The 22,782-nt window shown below is 44.6% G+C and overlaps 2 protein-coding genes and 1 non-coding gene across 3 annotated transcripts; 1 reads left to right on the forward strand and 2 right to left on the reverse strand.

The window, feature by feature from the left end:
* Positions 1 to 1,096: 1,096 nt before the first annotated feature.
* Positions 1,097 to 1,169, reverse strand: Trnaf-gaa (transfer RNA phenylalanine (anticodon GAA)). Its single transcript has one exon. It is a non-coding gene; the product is annotated as a tRNA-Phe (tRNA).
* A 510-nt stretch (positions 1,170 to 1,679) lies between these two features.
* LOC119453262 (translation initiation factor eIF-2B subunit gamma) lies at positions 1,680 to 4,320 on the forward strand. The gene is made up of 4 exons (XM_037715289.2): positions 1,680 to 2,604; positions 2,636 to 2,655; positions 3,427 to 3,598; positions 3,951 to 4,320. Exons 1-4 carry the CDS (start codon positions 1,849 to 1,851, stop codon positions 4,287 to 4,289), a joined length of 1,287 nt encoding a protein of 428 aa, XP_037571217.1. The 5' UTR covers positions 1,680 to 1,848; the 3' UTR covers positions 4,290 to 4,320.
* A 2,059-nt stretch (positions 4,321 to 6,379) lies between these two features.
* On the reverse strand, positions 6,380 to 22,782 carry LOC119453263 (U4/U6 small nuclear ribonucleoprotein Prp31). Its single transcript, XM_037715290.2, has 13 exons — positions 22,360 to 22,782; positions 21,472 to 21,529; positions 21,315 to 21,398; positions 20,327 to 20,424; positions 19,541 to 19,647; positions 17,856 to 17,907; positions 16,397 to 16,514; positions 15,167 to 15,324; positions 13,384 to 13,601; positions 12,674 to 12,746; positions 10,564 to 10,692; positions 9,552 to 9,647; positions 6,380 to 6,556 (listed from the first exon to the last, which is right to left on the reverse strand). Exons 1-13 carry the CDS (start codon positions 22,531 to 22,533, stop codon positions 6,452 to 6,454), a joined length of 1,470 nt encoding a protein of 489 aa, XP_037571218.1. The 5' UTR covers positions 22,534 to 22,782; the 3' UTR covers positions 6,380 to 6,451.

Here is a 22,782-nt window from a genome sequence, read left to right on the forward strand (position 1 = left end):
GAGATTTTATATGTCCGGGTTTAACTGCATCTTGTAAAATAAGCCGAGTTGAGCAATTCTGTGTCTGCACGGCTAAAAGGATTGGATGGCAGTAATTCTATATGGTATATAGTTGGAAGAGATATACTGGGCTGCTCGATTTTGTATGGATTCAAGAGCGTTATTGAAAAAAATTGCTGCTGCATGTTCAAGTTTTGTCCTAGCAAAGGTGTCGTAAGCCGTTTGTTTGACATAGGCAGTGGGGGAATGACAGATTCTCACTGATGAAGCCCAGTGACCTCGATGCGTCCGATACAACCTTTAGTATGTGTTGCGGGGTATTCTGTAAGTGGCCACGTATAGTAGACTGTCCATTTCGGCCGCCGCTGAGTGCCACTTTTCTTGCTTGTACCTCAGCCCAGCGAATCAGCACTTCAACAGCAGGACATGTCCACTATAGGTGGACATTTACAGACTATCCCCAACCCCCCATGGTTAGATTATTGGTGTCACCTGTGATAAGGGTGTTGAGTGTATTGTAATGAGTAAGAGTGGAAGGAGTTCATAGGTTTGTGGGACACATGCATGAATTTACATTTGAAAATATTTAGCTTTCATTATCCATCCATGGCTTACATCCGTTTTTCTATTAAATTCAAGTCAATTTGTAGCATAGTTGATCCTAAAGTATAGCGCATGTGGCGATAGAGAATGCAGTCATCGGCGAAAAGACAAAGGGGGTGATGAAATTTCAGTTGGAAAGTCATTAATGCAGGAAGATGATAAATAATAGAGGAATATAAGTTACTGATCCATGAGGGATACTGGATGATAGTTTTAGGATTAGGAATTGGTTTTGTGGGAATTACCCGGGGCTGGTAGTGCAATATGCATTATTAAGCAGTATTGTCCATGGTAGTGGAGTTAATTACTTTGTTGATAAAGAAGCCTTGATAACTATTGTAAAGTGCAGAATTTGTACAAAGGAACGTTGCGACTGTAGTTGCTATCTGGTCATCGTAATGTGCAGAAAGTATTGAAAACAGTTGATCATTTTTTGTGCCTCTTCCACACGACATACTAAAACAACACATTTGTAAAAAGGAAAAAAAAGAACTGCCGAAACCCGGGATCGAACCAGGGACCTTTAGATCTTCAGTCTAACGCTCTCCCAACTGAGCTATTTCGGCCGATGTGAACTAGGTGAGACAAAAATGGTTATATTGCATTTGCACCTTGCAACCACCTTTTTACTTTTTTGACAATTTTGTAATGTTTGCGTAACAGTAAAGTGATTAAAACTCTCACAGATATGTAAAATGGTGGTTTAGTGGAAATAATAGTGGTGGTGTCACACGGTGCACTTTCGATCGCGATCGAGGGCAATCCGGACGGTATTTCGAAATCGCGATTGGCTCCTCAGCGAAAGCTGCGGATTGGAGCCAATCGCGATCCAGAAATTCGATCCGGATCGGCCTCGATAGCAATCGAAAACACCCGGCCCGACCGGGGTAACTTCCTCTATGCACTACGCATCTTATGCGAGGTCGCGTTCCTTTATTACTTGAAGCGTTCATCATCCAGCGCCTGAGGTCATGTTATCTGCACGAAATATACACCACTAGTGCACTAAGTGCACACTACACTATGTTCGTAATGAAAGTACACGTCTCCACGTGTCAACCAACGCTTCATTTAACACATACGAACACGCCCCATATGTTGACATCTAGCGCATGTGGCATCAAGACAGCGGGCGCACGGACTTGTGAGTCTTCTGTCGCGCCTGTTATGCGTTATTCGCAGCGCAGGCCGAGGCTTTAGAGTGTTTGTCAATCTTAGTACTTCAACCGTTCCCGAAGAAACAACATGATCGACTTCCAAGCCGTAGTTATGGCCGCCGGTCGTGGTTCTCGGCTCACCGAGCTCTTGACCGCGGACTGCTTCAAGTACCAGCTGCCCGTCGCAAACTTGCCCATGATCTACTACCCACTGCGGGCGCTCAAAAACGCCGGCTTCTCCGAGGCCATCGTCGTCTTGCCGTCGTCCGCACGGGCTCGAATCGACGATTCGCTGGCGGATCGCGTTGGGCTTCGACTCGACTACGAGTTCGTCGCCGCTTCCGCCGGCGAAGAGGACCTGGGCACTTTGCAGAGCCTGCGCCAGATCGTCGCCAAGGGCAAGATCAAGAAGGACGTGTTCGTCGTCGGCTGCGACTTGGTGACCGACTTCGATTTCACGCACGTCGCCAACCTGCATCGCGTCCGTAACGCGACCATGACCGCTCTGCTCGCGCCCACGTCGCAGTCGCTTCGAGAGTCGCCGGTGCCGGGAACCCGCGGCAAACCGAAACTCGAGCGCGACTTGGTGGGTATCGAACCCGGCACCCAGAGGCTCGTGCTGTTCAACGCGGAGGCCGACTTCGAGGAGACCGTCACCGTGCGACGGAAGGTACTCAAAGAACATCCCGTCATTGACGTGCGGTCGGACTTGGTCGACGCTCACGTTTACCTTTTGAACAAGTGGCTTCTCCCGTACCTGCTCAAGGACGACGGCATTACGACTATCAAAGGCGAGCTCGTGCCGTTGTTGACGAGGTATCAGTTTAAGAACTGCGCCGAAGTCGTCTTCGGAAGACGTCGTGGACGGGGAACAGACGGAAACTGACATATTCAGGTATGGGACAGTCCACGTACGAGTCGACCGCGTTGTATATCATGCTACTGATCATCTGCATAGCCAGTGCTTTAGAGAGTGCAAACTCTAATCGAGTCGATTGATTGGCAGTTTGCCGGGCGTTCACGTCAAGCTTGGGTATATATGTGACTAATGTGGTGGATGGACGTGATGCCAGTGTCACACGACCACTTTTGATCGTGATCAAGCCCGATCCTGATCGAAATTCACGACTGCGATTGACTCCCTCGCGCAACTTGCGCAAAGGAGCCAATCAAGGCGGAGAAATTCGATCCGGATCGGGCTTAATCGCCATCGAAAGTGCACCGTGTGTGACATCAGTATTATTTCCACTAAACCAACATTTTACGCAGAGTGGATTGAGGTTTTTATTCTACGCTGTCTTTGCCCATGTGAAGTTTCACGGCAGTATTGACAGAAATGAAGAAAGTTTTGTAAATATTTGGTGGCGTGATTGTTGGATTTGTTCTGTCAATCTTTGGTTGCATACAAGGAAGGTCACGATAAGTGGTGCATACCGTCGTATTGGCAGAAGAGCACCTGTCAAGGAGCCATTGACACTGCCTGGATGTCTTTCACGTGAACAAAAGCTAGCTAAGAAATATTTATTTACCTGTTGTTCTCCCACAAGTGCGCGTGTGAATGACACATCCACTTTGAATTTCACTGCATTTCTGATCTTTGTAGTCATTTTCAGTTTAGGTTACAAAAAAAACCTGTGATTCTGTTTTTTTTTTTCCTCTCCAAAAGGTATGCTCCACTCAGCGGAAGTGATCTTCTTGGTGTGGATCTCGGAGACGAGTTTAACTTGGGTGACACGGGCACCCAAAAGAATCCTATACGCTGCTACGCCTATGTCGCTGAAGGAGCATTTTTAGTTCGAACAAACACTGTCGCTGGATATATGGAGGCAAATCGACAGGTGAGTGTGTTAGTCCTTAATGTTTTTGCTGTGAAATGAATAAGTGCCTCGTAGCTCTTTCTGGAACAGAACTTTGTCAGCAAATTCCGTTCCAACTTCTATTTGCTATCATTTTAGGTACGTGTTAACATTTATATAGTATTGGTTCCCACTGTACATTGAGTTGCAAGCATATTCAGGTGCAGCTACACTTGCTATAGTATTCCAAAGACTATTTGGAAACCACTCTTCAAGCTCCTAGTGCTTGATTTGCTATTTGCGCAAGTTATGCTCAGCCCCATTGATGTATAAGCCTTAGATTAAGTACAGGAAAGAAAACTTATGTCTTTATGCTGTTCTTCTTGTATTGCAGGCTCATCAGCTGAGCAAGGAAATCTTCCCACACGTTGCCTCTGGCCGTTTCGACAACATTGTCGCTGACAAAGTTGAGTTTGGTGAGAAATCGTCCGTCCGCCACTGTGTTCTCGGCCAGAACTGTCGGATTGGAGCCCAGGCCAAGGTGTCAGACTCTGTGCTTCTGGACGGTGTAATGGTTGGTGACGGCGTGAGCATACAGGGTTGCATCGTCTGCGGGGTGCAAGACATTGGCTCTGGCGCAGTGCTCAAAAACTGCATAGTGGCCCACAAGAAGAATGTCGCTTCTGACGCCAAGCATGCCAACGAAGTCCTTGGAACCTTCGTGGAGATTTAGCAGTAACATTAAAATGAGCAAAATGTTTGAATTGTCTGATCTTTCTTTTTATTTGCAGAAGTGCTGAAGGCTTCACAACTTAGCACTGCAAAGAAACGTTATTGTAAAAGGAAATACTTGTTTGCTCCTCCATGATTGGAAGACCAGATAATGTAATACGAAGTACTTTTTATGAAAGGCACAGAGGGTGAGCATTAACAGGTGTCCTCCAGTAGTATAGTCTGCAAGCTTGCAGCAGTGTGGTCGAATTGTGGTGTTCAACATTCCGCAACTGCACATTGGCTATGGGGCATGTCATAATGGAGGTATCCGGATTCATTTTGACCACCAGGGGTTCTTGCACATGTAAATCTGCACTCTTGCATTTCGGCCCCGTAAAAACCGAGATACAACTGGGAATCAAGAAGCAGTGACCCCTTGCTCAGCAGGAGGACTCTATAGCCATGGAGCGACTGCGTCAAGTAATGTGGTCCTGACACGTCTGCACATAATGGCTCCAAGTTGCTGAAAGAGTTTACAAAATCTGGCCACACTGGAAGGTACAATTGCTTTCCTTCAATGTTCCTTGTGCGCTTGCTTAATGCCAATGTTGCCCGAAGAATGATTGCCAAACTAAAGAAAAATGCTAAGTGGAGCCGTTTTAGTAAATTACCTTCCTAATATACCAAAATGGCCACTCTTACCTTGAGAGGATGCTTGGTAAGCCACAAAATAAAGAAGGCAGGTGGAGACCTCACCTTGACGTTTCTGCACCAACTCGCTGCGACGTGGATTTTGACGTATGTTCGGCCTAGTTAATATTTCATTGGTAAAAAATGGACTACGTTGTGTTCTAAAAGAGACAAAGACTGAAAATGGGAAGTTCCAAAACTTTTACTGGGCCACAACGGCCGAAATGTGTAAAAATACTCGAAGTCTGTGACGTCACACTGACGAAGCTCAAGTTTCAGAGCGAAAATTAAAAAATGAAATCTTTCCTTTTATTCTAATAATCAGCCCATTACCGCAAAATTCACAAAAATTGAGTTTTGACAGAAAACCTTATCAGTGTAAAGTGGTTTACCGTTTCCCTTCAGCATCCCTTCAACACCATGCTCAGGCATCCGCTAAGCAACGGCGAGTTGGAATCGGAGCCTAGCCGTGGTATTGCTGTTTCCACCTGTCATGTTTACTAGCGTCATTATGGATGCACCATGGAACACTTCCTGAGGTTGACTTTTCATACATGAGGCAGCTTGTCTAATCACTCCTTGAAAAAGGTTTCAAAGGTATCTGCACATATGTAGGAGGCAGCCTAAAGCTGGCTTCACTACGACACAAGCCTTTGCAAGGAGAAGCTTGCTTTCTCTGTGCAACCAACAACAAAAGTTGTACCAATGTTGTCATTAAAAAAAAAAAAGGAAGGGTCAACCAAGTGTTGATGCTAAAGAAGACAAGTGCTTCAACTGATTTAATGATTAAATGAAGGTTTTAATTCTGTCTCTTTTTCATGTTCATTATTCACTCATCATGCAGTCGAACAACCTAAGTAGTTCAAGCAGGTAAGATTAGGCAATCAAAGGTAAACATTCGGCAGACCTGGTTGGGTGAACAACTGAAGGAGCTGGTCAGGCTCCGAAATGTCGGGTTTTTGACAAATTTTGGTTGGAGTTTCCCTTCTCTTTAATAAGATTAAGCAATGCACTTAAAGGTTAACTGCAATGAAATTTCACTCCGGCTAAATTGGTTATAGTACAACAGTAATAAATAATAATAAAACAATCTTTGCAAAGCTCCAGGGCCAGTAATCGTTTTCTACCAGCAGCCTTCAATAGCACCTAAGCCGACGGCTTGTGCACCTGGTGGTTAACGGGTATGACACAAGTTTCAGCACACTGTGGCTGAAGCTGCAGGCAAAGGCTCATTTCGAAGCTCACGCCCAGAAGTCGCGTGGTCTTAGTCATGCATCACTTCCACAGAGCGGTAATGGCGGTCTTTTCTCTAGACTTCATACAGAACAGGGCTCCACCCAAACTTTTGCCTGTTGAGCAACTACCACCTACATCATCTGGTTTCAACAGAAAGCAAAAAGCAGCGCTAACGCATTTCCGTGTGCACTGAATGTTTGAAGTTTATTTATTGCTCGTATGTACAAATAGGGAGAAGAGAAGGAGCACCGCTGTTCACGGCTTTGTGATCTTGAGGAAGCCCGCTGTGTTGGAGAAATACTTCGCGCCGCTGTCGCCGGCCTTTGATTCAGCCGCCTGGGGGTTGACGATTTCCAAGCCCTGGAATAGCATTTTTTTTGGCAGTGAGCGACACATGTGGTACATTTGATCTGGTGTGTTGCACTCTTGAATGCGCAGTGATACAGTCAAACCTCGATATAACGAAATTCGTGATGTAACAAACAATTTTTATTTCCCCATCTTAGTTCTATTGAATTAACAAAACCTCGATATAACAAAATTCTCGATATAACAAAGTTTTTCGATGCAAGTACAACTTCGTTATATCGAGGTTTGACTGTAGTGCATCTCTACTACATCATGCAGCTGTAGTGCTAAAAGAAACAAGCAAACAAATAGCGAGTAAACTCGGGAAACTGAGGTGGTCATTTTTTTTTGTTAGCTACCACCATAGAAGCCAACAGATGATGAAGCCAAGGAGAGCTTTATTTGCTGTCCGTTGGCTTCATGAGCAAACAAGCAAAAATACAAATTTGTAATTATACATACCTCCCAACCTGTGTATTTTAATATTCATAAATGTATGCAGACATGACACACAGGGGAAAGGGGGGGGGGAGATAGCGTGCATTTTTCTTGCCTGAGCACATGCCTTTTTGGAACATATACACACTTTATTAACTATGATTTTGCTTTAGACGCAGCATGATAGCAGCAGCAAACTTTGAGCAGTAGAGACTGGCAAGCAAGATACTGTTTTTTGGGTCACAGCGACTTTTTCAGTGACTTTCCTGTTGATGATCTTGCCTGCTGCAAGAACTTGTCTGCATAAACTTCCTCGAAGCACATACCCTTCTGGCATGCTTTTCACCATCAAACGACTTCCAACGGGAGATCCGGGGACTGATGTGCGATATCTTTTCTCGAACATATACATATATATATATATATATATATTTACTACTTGACCTAACATTCATATACTTTAAAATAGAAAATTTGGGAGAGTCAGCACATATGCAATTATAGCCTGCTAAGGTGGCCTGCTCCAGTCAGGCGTAAAACAGGAGACACATGATACAACACAGTGCCTAAGATAATGGGCACCATGTCAGAAAGACAGCTGCTCTAACTAGTATTGAAAACTTGCTGAATTACAATGGACTGCACATGTACAGTCTCTGTCATAATTAACCCAAACACACTGCGCCTTTTTTCTGCTCTTGCGGAGAGCGCTGGAGCTTTCTGGCTGGGGTGCCTTGAATCTGCTAGCTTAATTAAAGCATCTTCCTTTCAAGGCATTCGACATTTGCTCCTTAGAGCCTGTGTCTGTTAAAGTTCGGCCACTATAAATGTGCCTCCATAGTCTTTCTTGCATTGTTTTGTTCTAAGTTTTTTAAAGCATTTTCCCACTACCAAGTAATTTTCCCTTTCATAACACTCAAGGTATAAAAAAAATTATAATAAAGAAAACTGTTGTGACACAGAGACGACATGAAAGTTCTCCCTATGGCTAGGAAAGCTACGTAAATTAAGCAGCATGCTGTTTACATCTCTTGAAGGACCGCATAAACACCAGAACAACGGTGACATTCGCATGCGTGTTAATTGCGCATTAATTTGAGGTTGTGATGATTTGCTGGCACCCTCTCTCTTTGAGAAAATGGAACCACCCTGTAGAAGATGCTTGAAAACAATAAAGCCTGTGGCACTTCCCTGAAATTGCCCATCTTGCTCTAACGGTTAGCAAAGGACATTTCGGTAATTCCAAGCAGAAGGTGAAGATGAAGAAACAAAAACTATGTCTCGCGCTACTCCTAAGAGTAGTTACCTTTGCCTTATTGTCCTCGTTTCTTGTGTGCGCACTGCAGTTTCAAGATGAACTACTAAGAAACTTGTGTCGGCAGAGTCAGTGAATACGATGAAGTCGCTGACTTGGACTCGATGGAGACCGCCAAATTGTCTGAATAATCGGGAGTCCGAAATAGCGGATTCACCCCAAAATGGGTGACTTTATTCTACAAGTGGCCAAGAAAGATGTGCCGTATTCTCGGACTGTCACTTTCGGAGATACCTTCAATTTCGCGTACCTGCTGTGGTTGCTTAGTGCATATGGCGTTCTGCTGTCAAGCATGAGGTCAGGGGATCGAATCCTGGCTGCGGCGGCCGCATTTCGATGGAAGCGAAATGCACAAACACCTGTGTACCGTGCATTGGGCGCACGCTAAAGAAACCCAGGTGCTCAAAATTAATCCAGAGTCCCCCACTATGGTGTGCTTCATAATCAGATCGTGGTTTTGGCACATTAAACCCCAGAATTTCGCAAATTTAATTTCATGTGACTATAGTGCAAGATGCATTAACGTCTAGGAGCGACGTCATTCTTGAAACAGTGCCAAGCATGCTATCTTAGCACTTCACAGAAACGCTGCCGCCCGTCGACGCGTCCGGTACTAGTCTTGCGAAATATCACGAAAATCAAAGTATCTTTCGAAATGGTCGTTCAAGAATACATAAGATTACAGAACATATACAGTGAAATCTTGTTGATACGATTCTGCATATTGCGTTTTTCGGGATAATACGTTTCTTTTTCTGATAATCTGATTTGGTTGGATGATACGATTTTCGGATGATATGCTTTATTTACCGGTTCCCGTGAAGATCGTATCAACTGTACAATGATGTACATTTGCTGTGACACAAAGAACAACACGCAACCATACAACTCGCGGTGCAATGTGTGGAGGCGATGGAGCAAGCACCGTGCTTTTGTTCTTCGTTGCGTCTTCAACGTTCTCTACGCATGCAAAATAAGAGTGTGGTGCGGACACCTAACGCTTCATAAAGACGGCAACATGAAACTGATGATGATGTATGTGGTTTTGTGGTGCAAGGGTCGATGACAGCCTAAGAGCGCCTCATTCACAGGATCAGCTGTCAAGGATACCACTCGAGGGTCGGGGGACCGGCCTTCTTTCTGTGTGCATTTTGTGCTCAAACAGCCTCTCGCATTTGTTCTGTTTTAAAGGACACATGCTAGCAGACTACGAGCGGTGCACTATCACATCGTAGCCACCTACGCAGCACTTACCTGAAGTGGTGTAAATGCGACGCTGGATGCGGTACCGGACACGTGTCTCCGGACCGTTGTGCTGCCTCCGTACACTTGCTGCCGCTGAAGGTTTTTCTGAGAAGCAAAACGCAGCAAACGAGGTTGGAACAAATCTGATGCCTGCGACTGCTACAAATACCGAATTTACTTGTGTAAGGCCTGCACTTTTTTTTCTGATTTTTTTACTGGGTGCAGGTCTTGCACGAGGCAGGCTTATGGCTACTCACTGAAGCTTCGAACTGTGCACCGACTGCTATGCAAAATAATGCAACCACTGGCGGCCGACTATGAACACATTTACAATCTTATGAACATTTGCTTAGAGCATCACGCCAATATTGTAAAAGCAAAAAAACTAAAAAATGTTAGATTTACTTCGTTTATCCATATTTATCACCTCGAATAATTGATTTATATATAAATAAATAAAGAGGGGGGTAAGGGGTGCTGACAATTCATAAAATAGAAAGAAAGAAAAGTTAATGTTACGATTATTATTTAAGCTAACAATGAGCTATAAAAAGAACCTGCGGGCTTGAAGTACAATGCTAAAAGGACACCATAATGCATAACCTGCTACAGTGACATGCATTTGCATGAGACCATCTGCCTATCAGCCAATGTGCCCCCGCACAAACTAACAAACAAACTTAGTGAAGCCAATAAGATCCACACACGCTACATGTTCCACAACACAGGGAAAGATAGCGCTAAAAGGGAAAATGGGTGAAAAAAAAATTGCATTGGCATCGACTGTCTGGTAACTATTAGAACAGGGTGCAAATTAACACATACACAGACAATGAAGGCAGGACTAGCACCTGTATCAAAGGAGACAGGCGGTAGTCCTGTTTACCTTCTCTGTGAATGTGTTACTTGGCACCCCTCTTCTTCCACCAACTAGCCCAACTAATCCTACCTTTTGCTAAGCACACAAAGTACTACAGGCATAAAGACCACAACACATAACAAGAAACGCTTGCATCATCACCTGTAACGTTTTGGAGATGCGGACTTTGGTCTTCTCGTCCACCTGAGCCGACCTGATTCGGCCGGCGCCAGACTTGCCAATCTGCCCTGAGCTGAAGCCAAGGTCTTCCTGGTAGGCATCTTCTTCAATCTGTAAGGGAGGCGAAAAAAAAAAAAAAAAAATCAGGAGGAGGCATAGGAAAGCTCACACAAGGAACACAGCACGACTATGTCCTCCAAGTAAAAACAAATCCTGTTCAGACAGACTTTACATGTGCCTCATTAGAAAGAGCTGGTGGTACTGAAGTCAACAGAAGCTTCCTGAATATACCAGTTTATCAGCATTGATAATTGATACATATTTCATTCTTGCTCAGTTTAAAAGGTAATAAAATAAAAACGGAAATGCTCTTAGTTAAAGCCATTGAGAGTTAAGGGAATCGGCAGGGTCTGCACTGGTAAGATAGGCAGTGCCAAAGGTCTGAATTGTAAGCAATTCAAATTTTACGAAGTGGCTAACTTCTGCAATTTATGTAATCTATTGCAACTGGCAATTACCCGGTCTCGCAAACATTCTGCTTTGTATGTTGGCCTTCATCCTATGATACCGTATAGGCTTCCATAGGAAACAGACAATGAAGTCAGAGTAAAGGTACGGGGGAAATTAACTGTTGCGTTTAATTCAAATGTAGAAATAACGAAAGTGGATGCAAGGACAACTTGCCACAGGTGGGAGCTGAACCCACATTGCCCGCATTACGCAGGATTTAAGCTCCCATGGTGGCCATCCTCAAAAAAAATAACACGGTGGAAGTCACTATTTTAAGACCGATGCAGTTGTGTCGTTAGGCCTCTGACAACTGAACACCGAGGTCTTGAAATAGTATCTTGTGCCGTGCTTTCATATACATATATGTATTGTTTTATCATTGAACAGCGACGATGCCATAGTGGTCTTCACCGACTCTCAAACAGCGACACGCAACTACATGAAGGGCAGGATCTCCGTCAAAGGGATAAACATACTGAAACGTGGCGACACTCCTCCCCTCTACACCTGCATCATGTGGGTTCCGGGACATGAGAGACTCGAGGGGAATGAAGCGGCACACACGGCGGCCCGCGCAAGCGTCAACCGGGCCTCCCCGCACGAGATTCTCGACATGTGCCACCCACCCAAATCAGCGGAGGAAACGGAAACAATACCGCTAACTTATCAAGCGCTACTGCAGCACTATCAGCTTGGACGCAGGGTATACCCCCCACCACATCCAAAACTAACGAGAAACGAAGGCACCGACTACAGGCGACTCCAGAGCAATACCTTCACCCACGGAAGCTTACTGCATCATTTCCACCCGACGATATACAGCTACACCTGTCCACACTGCAACGTGCCAGACACCTTGGCACACCTCCTACTGCAATGCAAGCACACCCGAGCAAGCATTACAACGACACAACCAATAGCAGCAGACGCAGACCCAACCCTCCTCGCAGAGACGTGGGAGGCTGCGATCTCCAAGCCGGACCTAGTCGACCAGCGCGAACTCGTCGCCCGGGCCCGGAGGGCGATACAAGCCAGAGGGTTCCTGGAATAAGGGACCCTCCCACCTCGACTGCCAACTAACTCACTGTTTCAAATAAAGGTTTATTCATTCATTCATTGAACAGCTAGGCTAACGTTAGCTGGGACACCCTACATATCAGCAAATGTGGATAGACTGGTTTTACAAAGCTTGGCGCCTGCAAATTAGTTCCGAGGGCTTAGTCAAAACTCAAAAACTGCCTGTTTCTTTTTAACTGCTTCAGTTTCAGTGCTGCTAACAGTGAAGCGATACTAACACCATGCAACATTCAATTCTGAGTCCTCAAAAAAACTGTATTTTTGCACATCTAAACCCACGAACAAGCATTTTTGCTAGCACCAAGAGGGTACCAAGAGTTCTTGAACGCGGCACTTTTCCAGGGTATGAAATATGGCAGATGACAATGTGGCCCAATTAAAGGCGCACTGTGACAGATCGAGTGAGTGACTGTGATCCCAGCTGACAACCAGCAGAAAAGCACATGTTCCACGGTGCCATGTAGGAAGTTGAGAACGGCATAGCAGGATTGATTAATAGGCCTACCTCTCCAAAACTCATTCGGTTGGCTTGCTTGCGCAGCTCAGTCACGGCAAATCGCTCCTTCATTCGTCGGACCCTGCGGAAACAAAGAATACACTCCAGTTTAGGGCAAGGTTTGCAAAAGACTGCAAATGAGTCTTCTGTGCTGCTGGTGGAGTAAAAAAGGCTGAACAACTTGCATTTTTGCATGAAAATATATGAATCATGGTACTTGGAGAATAACCGTTTCCTTGGGTGAAACTGTTCTTATCTTTGCAAGTAAATGACATTTTTTTAATAGTTGTTAATTTCTGGGTGTTGCACTTAGGCTAGGGTTGCTTCGCAGTAACGTTACATTACGTATTACTATTCTATTAATTACTACTAATTTATGTTTGCGCAAGCCTAATGTTTAGTGATGCACAACGACAGAGCTCAGCCCCGACACACATCCACTTCTTTTTTTCCGGGGAGAGCAGCAAGCTTTGAAGCTACTCTGGCTCAAACTTGAAATAGGATATCATAATCAAACACCGGGCCAGGTGTGTTGGAAACAGCACAAGAACAACAGCCAAACAAAACGTTAAGGAGGCACTAACACTGTAGCTACAAACAAGAGTACGAGGTAACCAAGAGGACTGGCAACAAAAGTGACCAGACAGCAAGTCTGTGTCAGATCTCCCGTTTCTCTGTCATCATTGTGCTACCTGGGGACAACATCAAGTGATTCAGACCTGCGTCCTCCGCGCTTCTTCTTGTTCTGATCGATAGGTGGAGGCAGCGGCTTGACCTGCTTGACGGGCGGAGGTTCCTGGAGCTTGTCCAACTTCCGTTCCACCTCCTCCCGGAGGGACACGCCCACCGTGCCGTCGGGGGCCTCGTGGAAGCTGTCCACACGTGCCGCCAGCACGCATTTGGCTGCCAGCAGCCGGGAGGCCTTGCGTCGCAGGTCCTGCGGTTGAGAGATGTGCGGAAGGGGTGTTGTAGTTAAATAAGGGTGCAGTTATAGCAATGAAAGCTCGTTGCAACCTCCAACATCATTATAACAAAGTTGCATACGTCATGAAAATATCTTCGTTATATCTGATCCGATGTTTGTTATGAGCATACACGCTGATATCGGGGGGGGATAAGAGAGAGCGATTAGGTCTATGCGAAAGAAAAGCAAGCATGATGCCTACGATAAGCCAGCAAAGGGTCTTCTGTTAATTTGCCGGCATACGCAATTGGTGTGATCATATGAGGCTGGCCCGATGGCTTGCTGGCTGCAAGGCAGCCAAGCCACAGTCCAGAGTGAGCACAAGTGTCCAGAATGTGTCACTTCAATTGCTCTTGCCAAGTCTCTGACATATTTGCGACCAGAATACTTTGAGCTGCCACTGTAGCTGATATTCTTTTCAAATTTTAAGTTTACTTCGTTATATCGGATAATTAGCTATATCAAGATTAAACTGTGCACAATAGACTGTCATAGCTTGTCCACATACAGATTACAATTTATGGAAAGCACGTGACATAAACAACACAAACAGTTCTGGTAGCGCCATTTTGTGAGACTGAGTTCAACCACAGCACACAGAACTACTAATGCACTGACAGAAAATGTGCAACTAAGCTACTGGGATAAGGATGTTGGCAGCAACATGGCCATTAATATGTAGTAAAGCCTCTTTTGGTTTATTTAACCGGAACGATAGTGTAATGTAGAAACGTTTCTCATGCACTGTGGTCGAACAAAGTGTCACAAGATGTCCTCACCTGTGCTGCTGCTACCGTCCACGTTCTTGGTATTCTGCAAATGGCAATGTACATTACTGACTGGCTAAGCCTCTTTTGTGCTTGCTTGATTCCAATGGCCTCTTCCCCACGATGCCACAATGAATGCTTCCGGACTGATTTTCACCACATCAGGTGCATCAAATTCCAACCGCATGGGTATCTTCCCATTGCATCACACTGACATTACGCTGCCGCAAACTGGAACTGAACCCGCAACCTTGTGTTCAGGAGCAGAATGCCATAGCTACTGAGTCTTCACAGTGTCTTCTCTTTGCTGAATTCAGTCCCAGCATCCCCGATAGTGTGAAAGCTGAACAGCTACCATCACCAAGAAACACGAGTCATTGCCTATAAATTCTTACAGTGCACAACCAATTGTGTCAAAGCACACAACCAACCATGGCTCTCTAAGGGTTATATGGTCATTTCGGAAAAGACACTTAGATCAAGGGCAAGCAAGGTAAAGAACGAAGACAGGACAACGCACGCCAACTACAACTGAGTGGCTACTGAAACGCGGATGAAAGTGCAAGAGTAACGTGCCAGAATAATATACAGTACACACTTATCTGTAGTCGACACACGTGCCTCGCCTTACTTATTTACCTTGCCACGTGACCTACGCGCCTTTTTCAAAATGAACTGATACCGACCTGCCCAGCTCCCTACAATTCTCAACTTACTATTCTATATGGTTGAACACGATCACAAGCATACATGAGCTGCGTGACAACTCACCGCAGGCGTGTTCTGGACGATGTCAGTGTAGTAGACGAATCCTGTGTGAGGCATGACGGCCGTGGAAGAGAAGCCGGAGAGGGTGCGCTTCTGGGAGCCCAGAACGAGCACGTTGCAGGCGGGCATCTTGGACAGGTTGGTCAGGCCGCCGGCCACACCTAAGGTTGAGAGAGTAAGTGATCGATCGATTCACAGCGATTAACGCCCACAACAGGCAACACAAAGGCAACACAAGGGCTCTGAGAAACACCGTGCGGAGAGCTCCTGTAATACTGACAGTCTGTGGTTCTTTTAATGTTCACACAAAGCACGGCACACAGGCACTTCTGCATTCCACTTCCATTGGAATGCACCTGCCGGGAATCAAACCTACAACTTTGTGTTCAGAAGCAAAATGCCATAGCCACCGAGTCACAGCAGTGGGTAAATTGAGAGAGTGAAGTGATGAGAAGATGACAAAGTTCTTGATCGAGTACCGCTTCATAAAATCAAGTGGGCTGAATGTACCATGAATTTGATCATGTGACTGCCGCAGCTAAGGCTAGTGACACTTTTAGCAGTAGCCCTTTGTCAAAGGAACCCCAACTATGGCAGTATGAGATTGGTTCGTTGAGCGATGTTCGAATGTTCTCCATACTTTTACACGTGATGCATAACGATGAGAAACAAGCCACACAAAATGTTCGCTGCTCTGTGTGAAAAGGTGATTGAAGAGATAACCAGTGGAACTTGCAGTATGGTCAGTCTATGCACTCGAAGGAAATGTCATGGTGCAGATGCTGGGTGGTTGTCAATCTATGAAGTTGTGCTGCACTGCTAGAACAAAGCACAATACTGAGAAAAGAAATATGCACGCATGCACACGCACACTACACACAAAATAGAGCAAGCCGCGGACGAAGCACTGCACCCCAGGTGTGTGTGCTTGCGTGTGCATCTTATCTGTAGTAGTGTGGTTTTGTTTTTGCAATGCAGTGAAAATTCGCTTCATTAGTTTGCACTGGACACACAGCTGCCTAGCACATTATCGCAAAATCTCGAGACCTACCAGATCTGTATATAGCAGAAAACTGCAAGCGTGGTGCTGTGACGTGGTAAAATTGACATAACGATCATTTTGTTACATACACACAGCCCACCTCAGTCAATGTCACTAGAAGTAGTTGCGGCATCTAATAACTCATTTACGTGCCAGTTTAAAATGTGATACCAACAATCATTGCAGCTTACCCATCAACTTGGCTGCGACTGATGCTCCGACGATCTGAGAGAGATTGGGTGCTATGAAAGACATCCGTGACTCGACGTACGAGTAGATCTCCTGCTTGAAGTCATTCAGCTCAAGAGCCTGCAAAACATCACTTTTAGTCAAAAGGTTGCACAGAAGCAATAGACAAAACACCAATTAAACTTTTCTCTGGCCCCCTACGCAAACAGCCTTATTTTTTTTGTTGCTCACAAAAGTTCAAGCTCTTCTTAAATTGGGCTTCGTCAACATAGACATTCTTATTATACGGGGTGCTTTTTGAAGTGGCGGATGTTACTTGCATGAGAAATGTAGATGCACAATTGACTAATTAACAAAAAATAGCTAATTCAATTCTTATATAATTACGTTATGGCACATACTGCATTTACGAATTGTAGCCAGTGAGTTTGCAAGGCTTATCCATTTCAATCAAATCCTGAGGATGGCATGTCTTTTGAGACATGTGCCGTTAAACATGTGGTAAAAGTGCACCGTTCCACTTTTTTAACAAAACAGTGTTTCATGAAGTGAAGCAGAAGAGTAACTGGAACAACCATGTATTTCGTCACATTTTGGGAATAATACAGAAACTGCTGTCATCCTGAAAATTCGTTCCAAGTGGATACGCGTGGCGAACTCATCGGCTACAATCCGTAAATTGCAATATGTGCTGTAAAGTAATTATTAAAAACTTAATTATTAATATTTTGTTGCTTAGTCAGCTATGCATTTCAATTTCTTGTGCAAGTCATGTCAGGCTCTTTTCAGTAATCCAAGCTCAGACTAGAATTGTGTGATATGGCAAAGACAATTTTTAAAAATTATGTACGGCCCAAAAAACACCCGGTATATGGTAGAACTCTGCTCATATGATGTCCTCATTTACATGTTCAGCGCCATGAAAAAAATGAAAATACTACATTCAGATTGTACAGTTTATAAACAAGTTGAGAGACCATTTTTTTTTTCCGAACTATTAATGCACACTAACATATTCACTGATTTGTCTGCCCAATTTACATACTGCTTCATCTTAGGAAGCAGCAGCGTGCATCTATCTCGACGACTTCCCCAGTTATGTAGTAAACTAAGAGTGCACTTATGCTACGACCTTCATTAATTACCATTTACAAACAGTGATTATTTTCCCCATTGGGATTCACAATAAACTGTGCCATCCTGCTTTTCTCCTACAGAAATTCCTTAATTTGTCGTCCACAGTTCTAGATTTTAGCTGCCCCTATTGTCCTTCATATTATGTCCGCACAGTCGTACACCATGTCTGCCGTTCCCCTAAGGGTTTGGCTATGCGTCTAGAATGAGAGTTTTCCGCATTGCACTGCTTTCCCGGAAATAACTTATTTTCTCTCTCTTTTTCTGTTCATTGGAGGCACAGAAGTTCACAACATGTTGCTGCCTCGCTTCACCGTCAATGCTTACCATGTCGCACGCCTCAAAGATGGTTGCCAGCTCCTCTTGCGAAAGCAGCTGCCTGCATGATCCCACAACACAAAAAGCACACACGTGTGAGAGTAAGAATTTAATCAAATCTGAAGTTGTTCTGCCCTGCTACATGCAATGACTGCTACTTCAGGTGGAGGTTACATGCACAAGCACACACACTCGAACCAACAATATACAAGATGAATAACAATGATAACAGAAGTTAGAAATTAACTCCCGATTTACAAAATGCCACAGAGCACAGCATAGCCTCGCCAGAACATTCCTCACTGATATATTTTCTCGGTTGCGAAATCACTGAAGTCCAGTTCTTGTTTCAGGCGGCAAGGCACGCACATAAGTATTGCAGTTCTGTCAAAAGCGGTTTCCTAATGTTTTATATAAAACAGCAGGGCTTTTGTGGCTTGGGAAGCATTGCAATTCCTAGCCCCCCCCCTTCACTCACCCCTATGCCCCATGAAATCATTCATCCGAATCTAATTTCTACATTCAGACAACTACTTGATTGTTGTAATGGCGTAGAACATGACCGATGGGCTTAGTGAACTTGCTATATAGGCAGAATGGCAAACTCGGCTGGCCAGTAATGTAAACATACAACAGACGTGCAAGACAGGCTAGTTGGTGAGGGTTAATCATACTGGTATATAAACGTTTTAAAAGAAAAAAAAGAGAGAGGTGGCATCGCGAGGGAAAAGAAAAATCTACTCATGTCCCAATGCGACACTTAGGCTATGAGAGACGGAACAGTAGGTGGCTTTGGGACTTTACGTTAATTTCGACCGCCAGGGGGTTCTTTGACATGCACCTAAAGCTAAGTATTCAAGTGGTTTTGCACTCTGCCATCAGAATGTGGCCTCCACGGTTGAGAATCGAACCCGCGACTTCATGCTTAGCAGCAGGATGCTACAGCCACTGAGGCTCTGCTGCGGGTGGTGCCATAACAGAACTAAAGATGATGAAGAAAAACATGGAACAAGCGTGCACGCTGCATTTCTTTTTGGCATCTGTACTTCTGAGCCATGAGGATGCACGCGTGTGCCATATTTATTCACATAAGGCTCGTGGCCATCCACAATGGCCACAAAAAATTCGAAATTTTTTTTCCCTCAAGTAATCATTGCAGCCATGAAAAATGCTGCAGCGACAGCCGTCTGCTTATTTAGACATCAGTGGTGAGACTGACTCTGAATAGGTTGGGCCAGAGCAACTTTATTTATTCATTTAAAGAGTGCTTCTACTGAAATATTCGTAAAATTGAGCTTACTTCATGGCTTTATATAATTCATGAAGCATGCCGTTAAGAACTAGGTTCAGCTAGCATCTGCAAATAAAGGGCCTCTGTAGTTCACGATTGTGCAGTACCTGTGCTTTTATTACAAAGGTAAGTGCTATTTGGAAGTACTAATACGTTTATTGAATGTTTACAGTGGCTGGCATGAGACTCCCGATTTAGAGGGGGCCTTCAATTTTCGTTTTTCTGTTTAACCCCTACAGCGCTCTTTTTGATTATCGCACCCTCCAAACTTTGCATCAATTTTCCGCGAGAAAAAGTGAGAGCATTGTGCGAATTAAATACGGTACGACATCTTTCCAAGCACCACCGAGTCTTGGTGCCTCACAAGCGAGCGATACTCAGTCGAGCTGTATGCGCTGCTCACCCCTGTGTTGTTGAAGCTGTCACACTGACAACCATTATGGTGGCAGGTGTCAGAAAACTCTGCAGCACTTCATTGTTTTTGGCCTTTTCCAAGGTGTTGCCAAGTTCCTGCACAGACAAGACACACCGAAAAATGTTTGAAACTGCACGCAGCATAACACCAAGTGTGCACAAAATTCTTGCATGATTGCTAATCTACCATAAGATAACCGAGTAAGCACCTGCGATTGAAGAGGCGCTCACCCTTCTATATTAAAGCAATTTCCAGCTTAATTTATGACGTAGCAAGTGCCCACCTCTTCATGAACAGTTTTAAATATCACAAACCGACGAAATACACTGTTAGCTAAACGAGACCAGTTACATGCCTTGACAAAGGTAGATTAACATGATGGAAACTGGTTACCGAAACGATGCTTTAGCTAATTTTGATTTGATCATGTTGCAAGCCTCAGTGCACGATTACAATGCATGCAGCCAGATTTCGTAAGGTTTGTCTTCTCCCGATTCCTGTAGTTTTGCCTTGCATCGCCGTCTTGCCGATGTCGTCACAGGGTATTTTCACCAGGATCAACTCCTCAGCATGATGTATGGAAAGAAAGGTTTTGAAAGAACTGTAACAAAATAAAGCCCCTAGCTTGCATTTCATTCGCTTACAGTGTGCACTTCAAAGCACACTGACACTTTTGCTGTGATTATTCTGAAAAAAAGAGGGCGTATGCAAGATGTGTTTGTTCTTTCATTTTTAAAAGTAAACCTGCATGCTTAAGAAGTGACAGTTACATACCTTTACAGTAAGAACATAATCCAGGGCTCCTGGAACGAGGGACTCGAGCTCAGGGAATCGCTTCTGGTAGTTGTCTCGGGTGAACTTGTGAATGATGTCTGGAGCAGAAGGTTTGTGAAGACACGTCATCAAACAATGAAGCCATGTAAGCATAGGCTGGCCGCTCCTACATTCACTTCAAAGACATGAATGTGAATGGCAGTGAGCATGAACATGACAAGGTGCCAGCAAGTGCATGTTTGAACACAAGCTTGTGCTGACGACTGTGAGTGCAAACGAGCATAAGTACAAGGTAGTGCGTAGCCTGAAAAGATATTGGAGATGTTGGTGAGTGAGTGTCCACTTATTCTGCTGATCTATGACTGGAAGGCATCTCCTCTAGGACAAAATTTTAAGGAACCCTAGATGGGAAGGACTAGAAAAGTACACAATTCTTTTCAATGGAGAGAAAATGTCATGAGGCTAAAGTTGATGTGCACCTGCATGTAAATGTTTCACAACCTCGCAAATAAATTATGGGCACTGGTTGGGATCAGGGCTTATTTCTTCAGAGAGTGAGGAGTGTGTCGCATGTTGACTAATGCCCTGTATAGTACTTCATTAGTAGTCTAGAGTTAAGGGTGCTCGAGTTCTAGCAGCAAAAATGTGTTTTGCAAATCTGAATAAATGCAGAAGCCAAAATGTTCACCTTGACCCATGATCATGGTGTCTGCAAGGTGAGCTTGTGCCCTCACTCATGCCAGCAGCTTTTGCGTTGCTTCTAGCAGTAATAACATCCGAGCTTAAAGCATGCGAGCTGCGGCTACTGGCTCATAAACTAATATGTTGTACATTGGATAACAAATAATGGTATGCTGCAAGACTGCTGTGTGCATTCAATGACACCCATTCTATGATGCAACTTAGTGTTTCTCTTTGCTACATCTCTGCGGGAAGAAAGTAATGCTGTTAAGTTTAAAGTGGAAAATGTCTTCAACAGTTCACTCACTTATTTCGTTGTCAATCTCAACTGCGAGGTTGTTCGCTTCCACGATGAGCTGGTATTCCGGGTCTGCTTCGACGGGGCCGGCCACTAAGTGCAACACAAAAAGGTCAGCAACTCGACAAGAAAGCAACACACTTAAAAACCAGGAAACTGCACATACCTTCTTCCTTGCGTGCCTGCACCACCTTCTGTTTAATTTCGCTCATGACACGTCCCAGCTACCGAGGAAAAAAAAGGAAGGTTTCCGGTGTGAGTAACTGAATAGGCTTGCAGATGTTGACCAACATTATATCTCTATGCATGTCTTTTGATGCCAGGAATGTAGCTATCGTACCTACCACTACACAAACAAGGCAAATAGGCATCCTAGATGACATGTCGCTGCAACGTTGCGACACATGGCATGGAAAACACATTCCAATGGGGATGTGAACCTGTCACATTGCACTATTACAGCACAGGTGAGATAAAATATTATGCAGCGAAGTCGACAAGCAGGAGTTTGCGATTTCCCTGGAGTGGCTGTCGTCGTCTAAAAACGTTATGGTAAGCAACACAAACATACGCGGTATCATACGTCTCAGCACACATTTTGTCATGTGATTTTCAGCAGACAGAATGGCTAAATACTTAGCTATGTGTATAGAACGAGCCGAAAAATACGGGAGACCAGATAAACCGACAGCTAGGAACGCGCTGGCGATTTGATAGCGTTCCTTAACTACTTACCAACTGAGTACCTCAACTGCAGATACTGTTTGTAGAGATGAAAACGCGTGTTGTGTTCAAGCAACACTAAGACTGTTGAAAAGCCCACAAGATTTTCTTTTTAGCATGACAGGTCACAGGAGAAACGAAACTGCCTGTGTCAGTCGAACGGCATAGACCAGCAACACGACGTAACAAACAACTTTCGCAGGACGCGAACTAGTGAAGCTCCAGATCTGATTTTTTAATTTTTTATAGAAAGACCCGTTAGATACCAGACGCATATAAATGCACATGTATAGCCAGCACATTTACCACGTGTCGTGCGCATGTATCTCACCTCTTCGGAGTCCCGTAGTTTGGCGATCGCCCGAACCGACTTAACCTTCGTGTCGATTTCGAGCGGTATGACATCTTCAACCTCCTGAATGTGCGTGTCCTGCTGATAGAGCTGGTCTTCTTCGAGGTCTCCCGCATCTTCAAGATCGGCGAGCAATTCATCTGCTAAAGACATTTTTGTTGACGCTGTAGGTCAGCGGCTGGAAGCCGATGTTGCGAGACGGGCACCAATTCAACGCAAACCACAACTTGCTTGCACAAGTGACGCTGCTTGACGGCGGGAAAATATAACCGGAACTAACAAGCCACGGTTTAAATGGTCAAAATTCACGTAATCTTGACCAAGTAAGCTTTTTGCAAGGAAGTACACAAACGTTGCGACGACGTTCAAGCCAACGCGCGATCGTCCATGCTGCAGAATCGA

The sequence above is a fragment of the Dermacentor silvarum genome, chromosome 5 (genome assembly GCF_013339745.2).
Source record: "Dermacentor silvarum isolate Dsil-2018 chromosome 5, BIME_Dsil_1.4, whole genome shotgun sequence".
Taxonomy (NCBI): domain Eukaryota; kingdom Metazoa; phylum Arthropoda; class Arachnida; order Ixodida; family Ixodidae; genus Dermacentor; species Dermacentor silvarum.